Raw genomic sequence first — 14,511 nt, forward strand, 5'->3', positions numbered from 1 at the left:
GAGCATCTTTTGGTTCTCTTCACAGTCGTTTAATACTTGTAGGCCTTTGATGTGTGGCATAGCATTGCTGCATGCTGTCAGAAAATCACTGAATTGTCTTGGTTTGATAGACTCTCTTGAGCCGATTTCGGGCCAGTTTTTCAGTTTTTCTCGGAAGGCCTGCTGGATTACAAAGGGGTGGCCATATCGTGCATTCAATGCTTTTCATGCTTGGTAATAAGCTTCATCGTCCTTTCTGTAGAAGCTTCCTTCCAACACAGATTGCGCCTCTCCACTGATGTATTTTTGTAGATAGAACAACCTGTCTGCTGAATTTGTGCAACACCGTTCTATCAAGGTCTTGAAACTTGTGCTCCACTCCAAGAAATGTAGTGGGTCTCCTGAGAAGACTGTAGGCTCAGGTGCAGGAAGCCTGGTGAGAACCATTGTGTCATGTAAGACTTGTGTCAGCAATAGTTCGTTGTTAGCACTGTTTGTTTGTATCTTTTTGCTGTTCTCACATGTTTGTTCTATTTTTAGCTCTTTATGAGGTACCTGAGAAGAGTAGGACACCTCACTGTGCACTGGTGAACCTTTGTCATGGCTTTCACTTGAGTCAGCCTCAGAGTATGCCTTTAGCTTGGCAGCTATTATTTCAATCTCTCTCTGATTCTCCAGTCGTTTAAGTTTTTGCCTTTGTGCAGCAATTACATCTTCCATCTCAATTTCAGCCTTTTTAGCAGCAAGCTTTGCAGCACAGTCTGCTCTTTTCACGGTCATTAATTGTGATTCTGATGAAAGACTTGAGCTGTGACTACGATTCGTAGTTTTGGAGGCTGAGGACTTACTATATATTGACTGTGCATAGTCTCGGTCAAGCACCATATGAAGTCTTGCATTTTCTGCCTTACCATCAAACTCCTCTTGCCCGACTTCACTCATGCGTACCTTCATTAGCCCCATTAAGTCTGCTGTTACAGCTATGCAGGAATCAATGTTCCTTCTAATGTTAGTGGAAGGTGCTGAAATGAACCGTAATTTGTCATACACATCTTTAACTCTTGTCTCCTGCTCTTCAACAGTGCCCATCATGTCACTCAAGTCATTGTCTGAGCACTCATCCTTTAGTTTGGTGCGTGTGTCTCTAACTCGATCTTTCCAATGTGTATATTGCATATTAAATTTGCTCTCTAGTTGAGACACTTCCTTTTGCTTCAACTCCAGCATTTTTGGGGTCAACGTTCTCTCTCTTGACGATTGTCTGAGTTTGGCACATTCGGAAGTGACTGAAGTGGGTTCCATTGTTACTTTCTGGATTTCAATGCTGGCATGAATATCACCAATGAGCATCTCCAATCTTTCCTTTTCAGCATCATCAGTTTGGGATTTTAGTTGCTCACTTAACCTAGTCAGTTCAGACTGAAGAAACTCACTTTGTTCCCTTAATTCACCACTGTGTGATTGTTCTCCGTGCACTGACATTTTACACTTTAAAGAAAACCCACTGTATGTGAAAACTATTATAAGTCTAACCCAGATACTGATACTGATTTACTCTAATAAAACTCTCTTTATATTATGCATAGAAATCTCAGATGAAAAACCTCATTTGACCATTAGTAACAATAATAAGCCATAAACAATGGGCTATTATTATGAACCAATAAACCAATATTAAACAAGTCTCTGCTTTTTTGTTACACATATAAAATGTCCAACACCCTGTAGGTAACACAGTCAAACCTGTGGCCGTTTGCAGAGCCGCACTCTTCTGTCTGACGCAGCGATGAGATGAAACTGATACTGCCCGTTGCAAGTCTGTAGTAAGGATGTTTGTAGAGTGAAGTCCTACACTGCCCTCTGTTGGTGAAGCCGCGCCACTCTCAGTCGGTGACAGCCAGCCTCTTTTCCGATGTCTGCCCTGGTAACCGTCGACGCGCTGTTTTAGCGACCCCTCACGGACTTCCCTTGTTTCTCTCGTTGCTCTTTACTTTCGGCCATGTTGGCGGTAAGTTTACACTGTAGCTACACCGGTCCAATAAATAAGGCCACGAACATACTGATGTCTTTTTGACAGTTTATTCTCTCCCTCTCGCTCTCATTCTCCGAAGACAACGTGTAAACTATAAGAAATGAACAGTTGAAAGTTTACATTAAATCGTAACACCTAACACATTAGCAAAATCAAAGCACACACTAAATATTAACACACATATCACAAAAGAGAAACATTTACCGTGTGCGCCTCTTGAACCCTGTAGATTATGCCAACGGCATGCGTTGCCATGGCAATGCCTTCTGACCTGACTGTGGTCATGCGACTCACCGACCACATCCCAAATGTGAACCATTCTACATTTCGCTATCCAGATAATACTCTACATTTTACAATTGTCTAATTACACTCACATTTACTAAATCATAAATTGATAAGCAAGGCACACAAATGAACATCCAAATATAAACACTTCTCAGACCGTTACAGTAGGCCTACACTAAAACTTGCACGGTTGTGATTGAAAAAATCTGTCCACATGCATTTAAACACTACACTGTAAAATGTTTGGCTGTAAAATTACAGTAAATTACTGGCTACTAGCATGGATTTCACAGTAATTTACTGTAAATATTTCACAGTAATTGACTGTAAATACTTCACAGTAATTGACTGTAGATATTTTACAGTAAATTAGAATAAAAGAACAACTAAATACTGTGACTTTACAGTTGCCATGCCCATGGAATTACTGTGATATAGCAGTACAGATCTCTGGTATTATGGTACCTTGCTGTAGGCCTACATAAATTACAGTAATTACCTGTATTTTCACACTATTACTGTAGAAGTAATGCAACACACTAGTCAGTAATTTACTGTAAATATACAAATGTAAATAATACGATAATATATTGTAAATTTGACTAGTTAACTGGGATTTTACCATAACTACACAATTCAATCAGCTCAATCAACAAAGAAAAACAAAGAAAATGCCCATTTTAACTTTGTATTACTCCATTGAAGTGCAAAGTACATTTCACAGTGTCTTGGACATGTTGTTACGGCCCCAACCTCTACTCCGCGGTAGTGGCTAGTGCTGAGACCCGCAACATGGAAGAATACACACAATAACCGGTACTTGGTAACGAGCATTTATTGATAATCAGCCGTTTGCTCACACAAGCGAAACGGGAAACAAAAAGATGTCTGGAGGACTGGCCAAAAGGAACAAACAGAAGGAGGGAACCCGAGCCAGCCACACCACGGACAGTAGGACCCAGAGCTCCCCCCCCCCCCCTAACCAGAAATCAATTATAAACCCTATGGGAAACAAAATAAAGCCGCGAAAACTGGACTACCAGAGGCCTGTACTACGAAGCCGGATTTTCCTAACCTGGATATGTTTGAGTTAGCCGGTTGGCCTAATCCAAAACATACGCGCTGTCGCTAAACTGTAGCCTACTACGACGCTGGTTATCAAGTGGATCGCTCAAGCCAGCCGTGTCCTATCTAGTTAGGTGCACGTTCACATAAAAGGGGTGGTATTTGGAGCATTCGACCAATCGGAATCATGGAGAAACCACGAGCTACTTATTTCACGGCCGAGGAGCAGACAGTGATAATGAGCCGCTACGAAGATCTGAAGCACATATTAAAAGCCAAAAGCAGTACCCTTGCGGCTGCCAAACGTCGCCAACAATGTTGGCAGGACATTGCAGACTCCGTGAATGCGTAAGTAAAATAAGTATATATATATGCAACAGCGTGCAGAGCTGCACATCTTTAAAAGTCATGTCAGGCAGTCATGTACAAAAATAAATCCGGCGCTTCCAGATTAATGTTCTAGTTTATTGGATAAATAGTCATTCAAATACCAAATTGATCATTGAGTGGCAGCCTTTTTTGCATTATAATATCATCGACCGAGGGTCACAAGTGGACTTTAAGCCTAATATTTTTGTAATCCTTTTCATTTATAGAACTTTTTTTAATTCAAGCTGTACATTACGTTATTTTTTCGTTTTTCAGATGTAACCCTAAAAGGACTTGGGAGCAAATTAGAGTAAAATATAAGAACATCATTCAATCTGGTAAATTTCCCTCTTTTGAGATCTTAAAAATAGAACTACATGTTTTGTATTGCTTCAATTAGTCTGTTTCATAACTGTATAGGAAAGCGGTCACATTTTTTCACAATTCTTGCAGCCAACAGGAAAAGAAATGAGCAGAGGAAGACAGGAGGGGGCCCTCCTCCAGCAGATATCACCCCTGCCGCTGGCCCTCAGCAAAAATGTGGGTCGGCCCTTGATGGTAGGGGTGGAAGGGGGGGGGGGTCTCTACAGACCCTGGTGGCAGCAGCTCACATCACCTTTTTATACAGGGTAAGAGTCAGGGAGCTTTAAACAGCTGGGATGCTATACAACACAATTATATATCTATTTTTGTGGGAGTAAGTGACATGTAGGCCTATTTTATTGTTCTGCAGATGATGGGGAGAACGTGGTGTTGCTGCCCCCCCCAAATCACCCACTACCTCATACAGAGGTAACGTAACCTTTGGTATGTCGCCCTATATGGTCGCTGAATATGGATAACCGACCATTTACATTTCTTCTTTTTTTCAGGAGTGCCTGGATGAAGACGAGACGCTGCGTTCTCAGAGAGCGCTCTGCCGGTACACTTTAGTATTTTGTTACCAATGATATGAACTTCTCAATTTGCCTCTAACACAGACAGAGAGGGTGTGAACACGTTGCTTTAATTGATTAATTTGATTACTTGCGCATGGTGGTGGTCTGCACATGGGACAAATGACTACTCTCTATTGAAAAGATATTTGCTTTGCTCAATTTGCAGGAAGAAGGAACTCTTCCTCCCCCGCAGCCTGGGCCCTCCACATCCAGGCCCTCATCACCACAAGTAATTAATTAAACTCAATTTAAAAGTATAGGCAACTTTAAAATGGTCAGCTTTCTTGCTGTGAGCCATGCTTGAATGTTAAAGCAACATATATGTGTTTCAGGCTGAAGCAGACTCTGAGGGCCCTTTATAAACGGACCCTAGTCCAAACGATCAAAATAAATGCCCAAACGATGGAACTAAATGCCCTACGCATAAGAAAAATGAAGTTGGAGGTTGAAAAATTGGAAAGAGAAAGACAGGTAATGTTGTAACATTGTCATTTATTTTCAAGTCAAATGAAAGGTGCATAAGGTGACCTTTATCTTTTAGGATACCTAAAAGAGAAATCCCTTTTTTCTTTACAGAAAAAGTAAACCAAAAATTATGTTTTTTTCTCTTTTTCCTTCAGGAATGGCTGACAAAATAAAAACCTACATAAATCACCCAAGGCCTCTCTCTGTGTGTTTTTTTAATGTATTATGCAAATAATACTGTGATTGCATCTCTGACAGCCCTGCCAGTAGGGTAGTCTAGGGTGATGGGGTCGACCACATCAGGAGGTTGGGGGTTTGCAGGAGGGGCCCTCTCCTTCCTCATGGTGGCGATGTTGTGCAGCACAACACAGGCAGTTATAATGCGGCAAGCTCTTTCAGGGGCCACTCTGAGCCCCCGCAGGCAGGTGAATCTGGCCTTCAGTATCCCAAAGGTAATTTCTATCCTGACCCTGGTTTTGGCATGGACCACATTGAAACTGGTTTGTGGCCCTTCACCAGGGTCAGGATACGGGGTCATAAGGAATGGCTGGCAGGCATAACCCCTGTCCCTGAGCAGCACTCCACTGAAGAGCCCTGAAGATAAAAGGAATATTTCCACAATAAGTACCACAAAAGGCAGCTTAAGAAGCACAAAACAATAAGAATGTACAGTTGCCATACCCTGCTCGAGTTTGTGACACAGTGATTACTCAGAGAAGATCCTCGATTCATGGACTGATCCAGGCCACTTTGCCTCAAGGCTGGTGATGACACACCTGTGGTCACAGGTGGCCTGCAAAAGCATGTGGGGTTAACAAGCCTACTTCCACAATAAGAGCATCATAGTCAGTGTAGCATCAATGTTCATTTGAAATGAGTTCATGTTATAGATAAAGATAGTCCAAGTGTGAAACATGTACTGTGTGAATATTTAAATGTGTGGGTTCCTTTAATCACCCAGACTTCAATGTGTGTTCTAGTGAATGTGCAAGATTTACCTGAATGTTGAGGCTGTGGATGGATTTGCGATTGACAGTCGCCTTCATTTTCTCCCAGGGACGCAGAGATCGGAATGTGTGTGCAGTAGATACAGCCAACCCTATGAAATAGTAGGCTGCATTTATTATACAACGGTGTACGAACAACATTCACTGTAAAGATATAATCACATATCAATACCTGCCAAGCTGTAAAATCCCTCTTTGATCATCTGCGTGGGACATGTGCCAGGAAACACAATAAAGGTCTGTGCGAGCCCTGTCAGAGCATGTGCGACCTTATGAATAGCACTGCAGACTGTATTCTTGCTTGGGTTATCTGCATCCCCCACGGCATAAAGAAAACTGCCGGTTGCAAAGTATCGCAAAGCAATACATACAGTCTGCGGCACTGTAAGGGCACAACTCCGATGTGTGGCATTAGCAATATATGGCTCGAGGAGCTGACACAGATAAGTCAGCCCTTCTGACGAGAACCTGTATCTTTCATACAAATACTCTTCAGGGAAAGCCAAAGGGTTTATTCTGTCCCTAAATATCCTCTCCAGCCTGTGAGCGCCGAGCTCCACAGTGTCATCCACAAATGCCTACGTCATTTTCACAGAGATTTCATTGGTCGATAGGCGGAGCTTTTATAGGCTGATCTCAGCCTGCCACCTAACCTGCTCCGGAGCAGGTTTGCCGCTCAGCATAAATTACCATGGAAATCTAGCCTGCTAAAAAGAGAACCAGCGTCGTAGGACCGGAAAGCCTGAGCTTTCCCTGAAGTTAAAAGCGAAAATCCGGCTTCGTAGTACAGGCCTCAGGTCCTCCAGGCTAAACATAAACACATCTGCAAAAATATGGCCTACAGCTCAAAATGGCAAAGAGGTATTCTGAGGAGAGTGTCTCCCGGCGTTAGGATAGGCGAGACATCCTTCTCCTCCAGCTTCTCTTTATATATACACGGCTGAGTGGAATTTGGAACACCTGGGCAGAGGCGGAGCCAGGGGCAGACCAGGTGCACCTGGGCAGAGGCGGAGCCAGGGGCAGACCAGGTGCACCTGGGCAGAGGCGGAGCCAGGGGCAGACCAGGTGCAGAAAACAAGGAGGGGAGCACGTAACACATGTCTACACAGACATCGGGTGTTTCTCAATCGCGAGTAAAGCTGCTCCAGAGCCACTATTTCAAGCATACTACGTCATCGAGTGCCGCCGAAGTACTGTTCCAATCTCCAGCATACTTGGAAATCTACCGAGCCCGGCGTACTTCGTTTGGAGAAATATCGAGGCTGCACATGAGTAGACTCCGCGGTCTTAAAATCCCCACAATGCTTTGCGCACGGACCAATTTCCCCAAATCTGTGGCGGAAGTTGTAAGGCGGGGCCTCTCATATGACGCACACCTGCACACTTGCTCGCCTGTTCCACTCTTTGTTTTCCGAATGGCAGGAAGTATTCTTGACTCGCTTCTGAAGCAAGATGCTCGGCAGACATGTGCTACCAAGCAAGCGTACTCGCGATTGAGAAACACCCATCCACTCGAAGTCAACCATTTTTCTGAAGAATGTGCTGACATGGGGGTTTAAATTGCCATGCCTCTTTTTGGCTTTCGAGCCCGTCTCAGGATTAATGCCCAGGAAGCACCTGAAAACAATAAGCCAAGACAACAATTTCAATTTTACATAGATTTATATGTTGCATCGTTTATTTTAAGGCACATGCAGCTGTGCCCCTTTCAATTTAAGTAAAACCTGCACCAAAGAAAGAAATTAGTATTTAAAGCCAAGCAAGAGCGATAAAAGCAAGAAAATCACTTAATTTGTTGTGTTATCACAGAGAATGGTGTGAATACAGTATTTTACTATGAAATAATACAGTAACATGTTGTGAAATCCTGGTAATCATTTATCCTGTACATTCACAGTAATTAACTGTGCCTGTATTGATTTCACTGTGAAATTCAAAATTACAGTATTATATTGTGAACATTACAGGTAAAGACTGTAAAGTGGTAAAACAGTAATTTATTGTAAAATATTACAGCTAAATATTGTGAAATCATGGTAATATTTTACAGTGTACGATTTCAGGATCGGGGTCTAATCGCCAAAGACTTAAAGGGGACCTATCATGCAAAATGCACTTTTGTACGTCTTTTATACATGAATATGTGTCCAGGGAACTCACCAAGTGTCAGAAAACACAACCCTCTCTATTTTCCTCCATACCCAAATCTCTAAAAAAGGGTCTGGGCCAACTCCACCAATCAGGAGGAGACAGCCACGGCCATTGCCGTTCGAAAGCGCTGGAGACACTGTAGTACATATGCCAGGCCTGTAGATGGTGCTGTTCTCACTGAATCTGCCCTTGCAAAAACAGAGCTAAAAAATGTCAAATTGAGCAAAATGAGGCATGGCTAAAATGCATGATCTGTTTGGTATTTTGAAAAAAAAAAGTATAAATATGTCTTATATAGGTATGGTCCTACACTATATTATTCAAATATAGCATGATAGGTCCACTTTAACATTTATCACATGACATGTGTCAATAAATGTTCAAACAAAATGAAGTCTCTCCTGATTGAAATATCATGTGTTGAAATAAACAACTGCAGTTCAAAATAAAAAAGTGAATTGCCTAACATTTTTGTTGTGGAATTAATTAATTTCTTTCTTTAAAGGCAAAAACATGAAAAAGCTAAAAAAAAAACTATTGAATACAATATATTTGAGCAACTTAATTGATAAATGGTTGTCAACTTAAAAACTTGTGTTCACAATGATGGTAATTAAGTATACAACTTAAAATTCCTTTTAAATAATGTGGTAAAACTAGTTGGAACAACTTGATCTTTGGAGTAATCAACTTAAAAACTTGTGTTTATGCTACCAATTATTAAAGGTGGGGTATGTAATTTATTTCAGAAACACTTTTTGTTATATTCCATGGAATGCTCTTAACATCCCGATAGCAATGAATATCTTAAGTGCTTTGACAAAAAATCCATAAAAAAATGTCATCTGTGGAAGCCGTAGTACTGTAAAAAGCACGACCAATCATTTTAGCCGGCCCGGCTAACTGCGACCTATCTGCCTGTCAGCCTTCCATCTGTGCACAAACCTATCTCGTGCCCTCATTGGTCATGTGCGCGTTCGTGTGTGTTGGAGGAGGGGCTCTGTAAGGAAGTGGCAGATTTTTTCCGGTTGTGTATTTTCAAATTCTAGCGCACTCGAGCTGGTTTCTCCAAAATTACATACCCCAAATTAAAAACACCTCTGATTGTAGAAGAAAAGCCTTCTCCCCTAACTCAAATAAGTTTGTTGGTTTAACACAATTTCATTAGATGTTGTCATAACTCAATAAACATTGATGCAAACTGTTGCGTTGATTTTCTTTGTTGAGCCAAAGCATTTGTTTTTAGAGTGTAATAAGAGCCACCTCTGCAAATATGACCTTGCCCAATCAATCAATGCGATTTACATCTGCATTGATCTTTATGTAGACATTTATGTACAGACTTTCACTGAAATATAAATGCACATTTATTAATCACTCTTTCTTTTGCTCAAAACGTATACTAACTAAACGTATATATAGTCAATACATATATGCTATATATATATACAAACATAACAATGTATGCATACACCTATCTACATTGTTGTTTACATTCTGCCTATACTTTTGCAATCACTGTCCATAGAAAATATATTCACATTGATATAATATTTTACATCGACCATCATGTCCGGCAGTAGCTCAGTCAGTAGGGGCTTGGACTGTGAGCCGTAGGGTCGCCGGTTCGATCCCTGAACAGACCTAAATATGGAGTGTGGACTGCTACTTGGAGAGGTCCCAGTTCACCTCCTGGGCCCTGCCGTGGTGCCCTTGAGCAAGGCACCGGACAACCCCCTCTACTAGACTCCTGGTAGATGGGTTAAATGCAGAGGCCAAATTTCACTCTGTGTGCTGTGTACTCTGCATGTGTGACCATTAAAGAGGGGTTTCATCCCTCCGATTCTATGTATGTATTTAACTTCTGCCCCATTTTAAGTATGAAATTAGAGTCTTTTTGATTTCTTACTTCTGGTATTTTCTTGGATAATTATTTAATACTGTAAGCATTGTTGGAGAGAGCGAGAAATCAAAGATCTTCATTAGCAAATCTCACTGTTATTGTTGTTATTAAAAATTTATAATCTGGTATTTGCCTTAGTGTACCACTAGAGGGCAGCAGACGGACTGTTTTTAACGGGCTGAACTACAGACAGTAAAGTTTAAACTGCAGCAGAGCATGCGTCAAGCCAGCACGAGACACCCACAACAACCCAGAGAAAACAGACTGTTATTGTCATAAAAACAAAAGCCTGCATTTCTTCTGGGATTTTCAGTGGGTTATGACAGTAGGGTTGGAGTAAATATGTGGCTAAAAGGTAAATGGTTAAACACAAATGATAATGAATGTATCTTCTAATACAAAAAAGATTAAGACTCAGTAGCTTACTGCTGTTTTTTTTTTCTTAATCATGGCATGGGCAACCTCTCTCTTACATGAAAATTAACAGATTGCAGAGAAAGTGGGAGAAATGGAAAGACATTTTTAATAAAGTGTAAAATAAACCCTATAAAGGCTTTGGCTGGCCTGGACCCCAAAAATACATTCTTAAAGGCAGCAAAACACAGTAGGAACAAAAGACTTGAGTTTGTGTCTTATTTTGAAATGTAACCGGATGTGGGGTGTGTTTGATTCCGTACCTCTTGACACCGGTCCGGGCAGCAGGCTGTCAGTCGCAGTTTCCCTACTTTGCTCGCACCATCCAGGCGGGTAGCTATGTGACAGAGTGGCCGCTGTTTGATCCCGGACTCCCCGCATCTCCACCGTCCGCTCAGGATGGACCAGAGGAGGGCTGAACACGGCCAGAGCACCGGTCCGGTGTCGCTGTACGGGGAATTCACGTTGACCGCTAACCGAAAAGTCAGGTGTGCAGTGAGCCTGACCGAGAAGGACCTCATCGTCCAGAGGCTCAGCTCGGCTCCTGTCGGGAGGAACAAGGTGGTGCTCAGCCTGAAGGACTGCATCGGTTGCCGGGCGTACCGGGGGGATGACACCGCGGACCCGGCTGCTTACCTGACGATTTTCTTCTACCCGCTCAAACGGCGCTGGATGAGTTCCGGGGTCTCGCGGCAGAGAGCGGAGCAGTGTTTTCGTCTCGTGGGGCTCCAGGACCCTCGCGCTAACCTGGAGGAGGCGGAGAAGTGGGCTCGCGCTGTCCGAGAACGCTCTGCACGGCAACAGTATCTAAGAGACGGTGAGTGTTCGTTAGCAACAAGAGTTCACTGTCCTGAGCCAACACTGCAGTTACATTCTACTACATTTTGAAACGTACATAGATACCAATCAACATAGGTGTAACGCTGGGAACATGTCCCCACCACTTGTTGAAATTACCAATTTTGTTCCCAACACTTTAAAAAATGTGTTTTGTAAAAAATGTAATAGATAAATAGAACACGTTAAGAAAGGTTTATTTTCACAAGAGAACAGGTACAATCTAGAGAACAGTTCGTGTGATCACACTTGGTGTATTTTTTGGGGGCCAAGTGGTGCAACTTGGACAAGTGAAACATCTAATATTAGTTATCTTTGAATAGAAAATAGAATATCAAACATAGAGGGATGGTGGTGATGATTGAAGAATCTGAATCAGAGAACTGTTGGATGTGTATGTGTGTGATATGCCATTGAGAAAGCCTACTGTAGATTGCATTATATTTGCAATCAACCCTTTACACAGGTGTTGATTGATATTGTCCTTAAGGTTGTAATGACAGCCTGTAGCCTGTCAGTGTAAATCCTTTATGAATATCTAGGCCTCCAGGTGTTGATATTGTCTGGAAGGGTATGTTTAGGCTGTGGCCTGACTTTGTAAATCCTGTGTTTACAGGTGTTGATAACAAATGGAAGGCTTACAAAAACACATCTGAAAAAAATGTTCCCTACCACTTTTCAAAACAAAGTGACACCACTGTGAATCACCTAATGATTCAATACATATGTGTTCTTGAAGTTAAATGAAAAAGAAAACAACATTGAACACCGTTCAATTTCACCACTACAAAACAAATGTCCAATGTCATCAGCTGTATTGTAAATAATAATTAGTTTCCTTTGTGGTTGATTTGCTGATTGTTTGGATCAATTAAACATGTTTAGTCAATACAAAAATCAGAAAATAGTTGAAAAAGCCATTCATAAGGTAGAAGCACAATCTCAGAAATAAAATCCTGTAAAAAAATACAGAAATCATCAAAATAGTTGTTGATTATATCAGGATCGGCACATTGATTTGTCTTTAACTCTGCTCTTTCATTAGTCACTTTAGGGGAATTCCTTCCATGAAATCAGGAGAATTCCTAGGGCTTCTACCTTTTGATTAAATAACTTGTTAACTGCAATTTTCACAGTGTGCAATTACTGCTGCTATACTACTCTCCTGTGTGCATACTTGTCTTTAACAAATCTTTAGCTGTTATTATGATGAAACTATGAGAGGTAAGGCGAGACACAATAAACCTTTATAGATTATGTGAATGTGTCATAGTGTTTCAAATTAAAGGTAGAAATACTTTTTAGTGCCTACTGACCTGTACAGTGACTGTTTTTAAAGACTGTTACCAGCAGTCATTTTATTGTACCATCCTTATCAGTTTAATCTGACATTAAAACATGTTTAAGTATTACAATATCATTTTAACCTAATCATTAACTTACATTTGAAGGCATAATTAAGGCTTCCGGGGTTATTCTTAACAGTTTTCCTTACAGATATTTAAAAAACAAATAGTATTCTCTGTTTATTTTCTATACAGAACTGGTTTCTTGTAACCTTATAAGCTCACATATACCTTTAACCTACTCCTGTGAATATAACAACAGGACTGATCAGGTACAGAGTCACATTTCAGTTCCGTTATTCAAACAAACCCTTTAACATAAAAGATGCCTGAAAACATGAGATTACTGCCATTAAGTTGACATCATTCATGTAATGAGGTCGCCTATTTTCTGTGTAGACCTGTATTATTATCTCTTATCTGTCACAGGATATCTTTACCTTTAACCTGCTCCTTAGATGAATAAAACAATAGGCGTGGTATGGAGAGTCACGTTACAGTAACTACACTCTGCAAACAAACCAGATTAACATAAAGACACCTGAGAAACGTGAGGCAATGTTACTTCTATTGAGTTCATGCAATGCCAAAAGGTATGATTACTCTGGTGGGAAACATTCTGTAATTGGAGGTTTCTAAAGATAAGTTATCTCATTGTTTGTCCTCCTCAACAAGCTGTCCCAGCTCAATGAAGAAAAAACATGAAATGCAATTTTGTTTTGCCTCACACAAACTTTTTCCTCCGCAAAGCCATGGTATCACTGTGACCCAGATAGCATTTCCCCATTTGCACAAATTTATTTTTAACGAGACAAAAATGCTGCAATTCTATACTGGCTGTCATTATCAGAAGAGGAAAGAGCTGACTTTTAGAGAGACAGTGTTATCTGCTTTGAAACATATTGTAAGTCCACATCCTGACGCTTAAACTTGAGATAGTGACCTAACAAGTTTTCAACCTTGGGACGGACAACCAAACACATCTGACCCCATATCTTCACCTGCTCTGTAGTCTTGTAACACAACTCTTCCTCCAACCAGTTGATCTAGGCTTCAAATCCCTGTAACTGGAGACATCTTTGCAAACACTTTTTTATTTCCTGCTTGTAATAAATTAGTTTATTCCTAACAGGGATGTCAGTAGACAAGTAATTGATTCAAACGTATAGGCTGTATATATTCCTGCTGCTGGGCTACCTGCCAACTGTCACATTTTGTGGCCAGTATTCTTAACTTCAAAGCTGTTTCATGCTGGGTATCTCTGGAATGTGATGACATGATTTCTGTCCTAAAAGCAGTCCGCAGTAAGTTACTCATTACGCCGGCGGCCTTGTGAACCACACTAAATCATGTTCAGGAGCTCTGCATCTTACCCATTAGTCTAAATGAGGTCAGTGCTGCCTGTCTCCATCAATATCGGTGTAATGTGTCTTCATCTTGGCTTCTGGTGTCCTCAGAATTATTCAGAAAAATCAGTTTTCTACTCATCCATTTACCTCTGACAGGTACATGGTGTTCCATTTCAAAAATGTCTTCTTTTATAAATCCATTAATTTTTGCTCGGTCTTGCATGTGATGTTCAAATACAAACAGGTGTTCGGTATGTTTGCACATGCTCAGGTTGCCAAGAGTTGCTCCTTTTCACTAAGAGTTGATTTTATCAAACTGTATGGCAAGATTGACTCCACTATCTTGATCCTTAGGGCTGTGGCAAAAA

At 41.1% G+C, this 14,511-nt stretch overlaps 1 protein-coding gene and 1 pseudogene across 1 annotated transcript in view; one reads left to right on the forward strand and one right to left on the reverse strand.

Moving 5' to 3' along the window:
• Positions 1 to 5,359: 5,359 nt before the first annotated feature.
• Positions 5,360 to 10,992, reverse strand: LOC117481924 (annotated as a pseudogene).
• Positions 10,893 to 14,511, forward strand: part of LOC117482322 (sphingosine kinase 1-like) — a 35,248-nt gene continuing 31,629 nt past the window's right edge. Inside the window, exon 1 of the mRNA XM_034130413.1 lies at positions 10,893 to 11,428. Within this exon, the coding sequence (XP_033986304.1) occupies positions 11,011 to 11,428 (418 nt within the window). The 5' untranslated portion in view covers positions 10,893 to 11,010. The remainder of the gene's footprint in view (positions 11,429 to 14,511) is intronic.

Source organism: Trematomus bernacchii, unplaced genomic scaffold, assembly GCF_902827165.1.
Source record: "Trematomus bernacchii unplaced genomic scaffold, fTreBer1.1, whole genome shotgun sequence".
Taxonomy (NCBI): domain Eukaryota; kingdom Metazoa; phylum Chordata; class Actinopteri; order Perciformes; family Nototheniidae; genus Trematomus; species Trematomus bernacchii.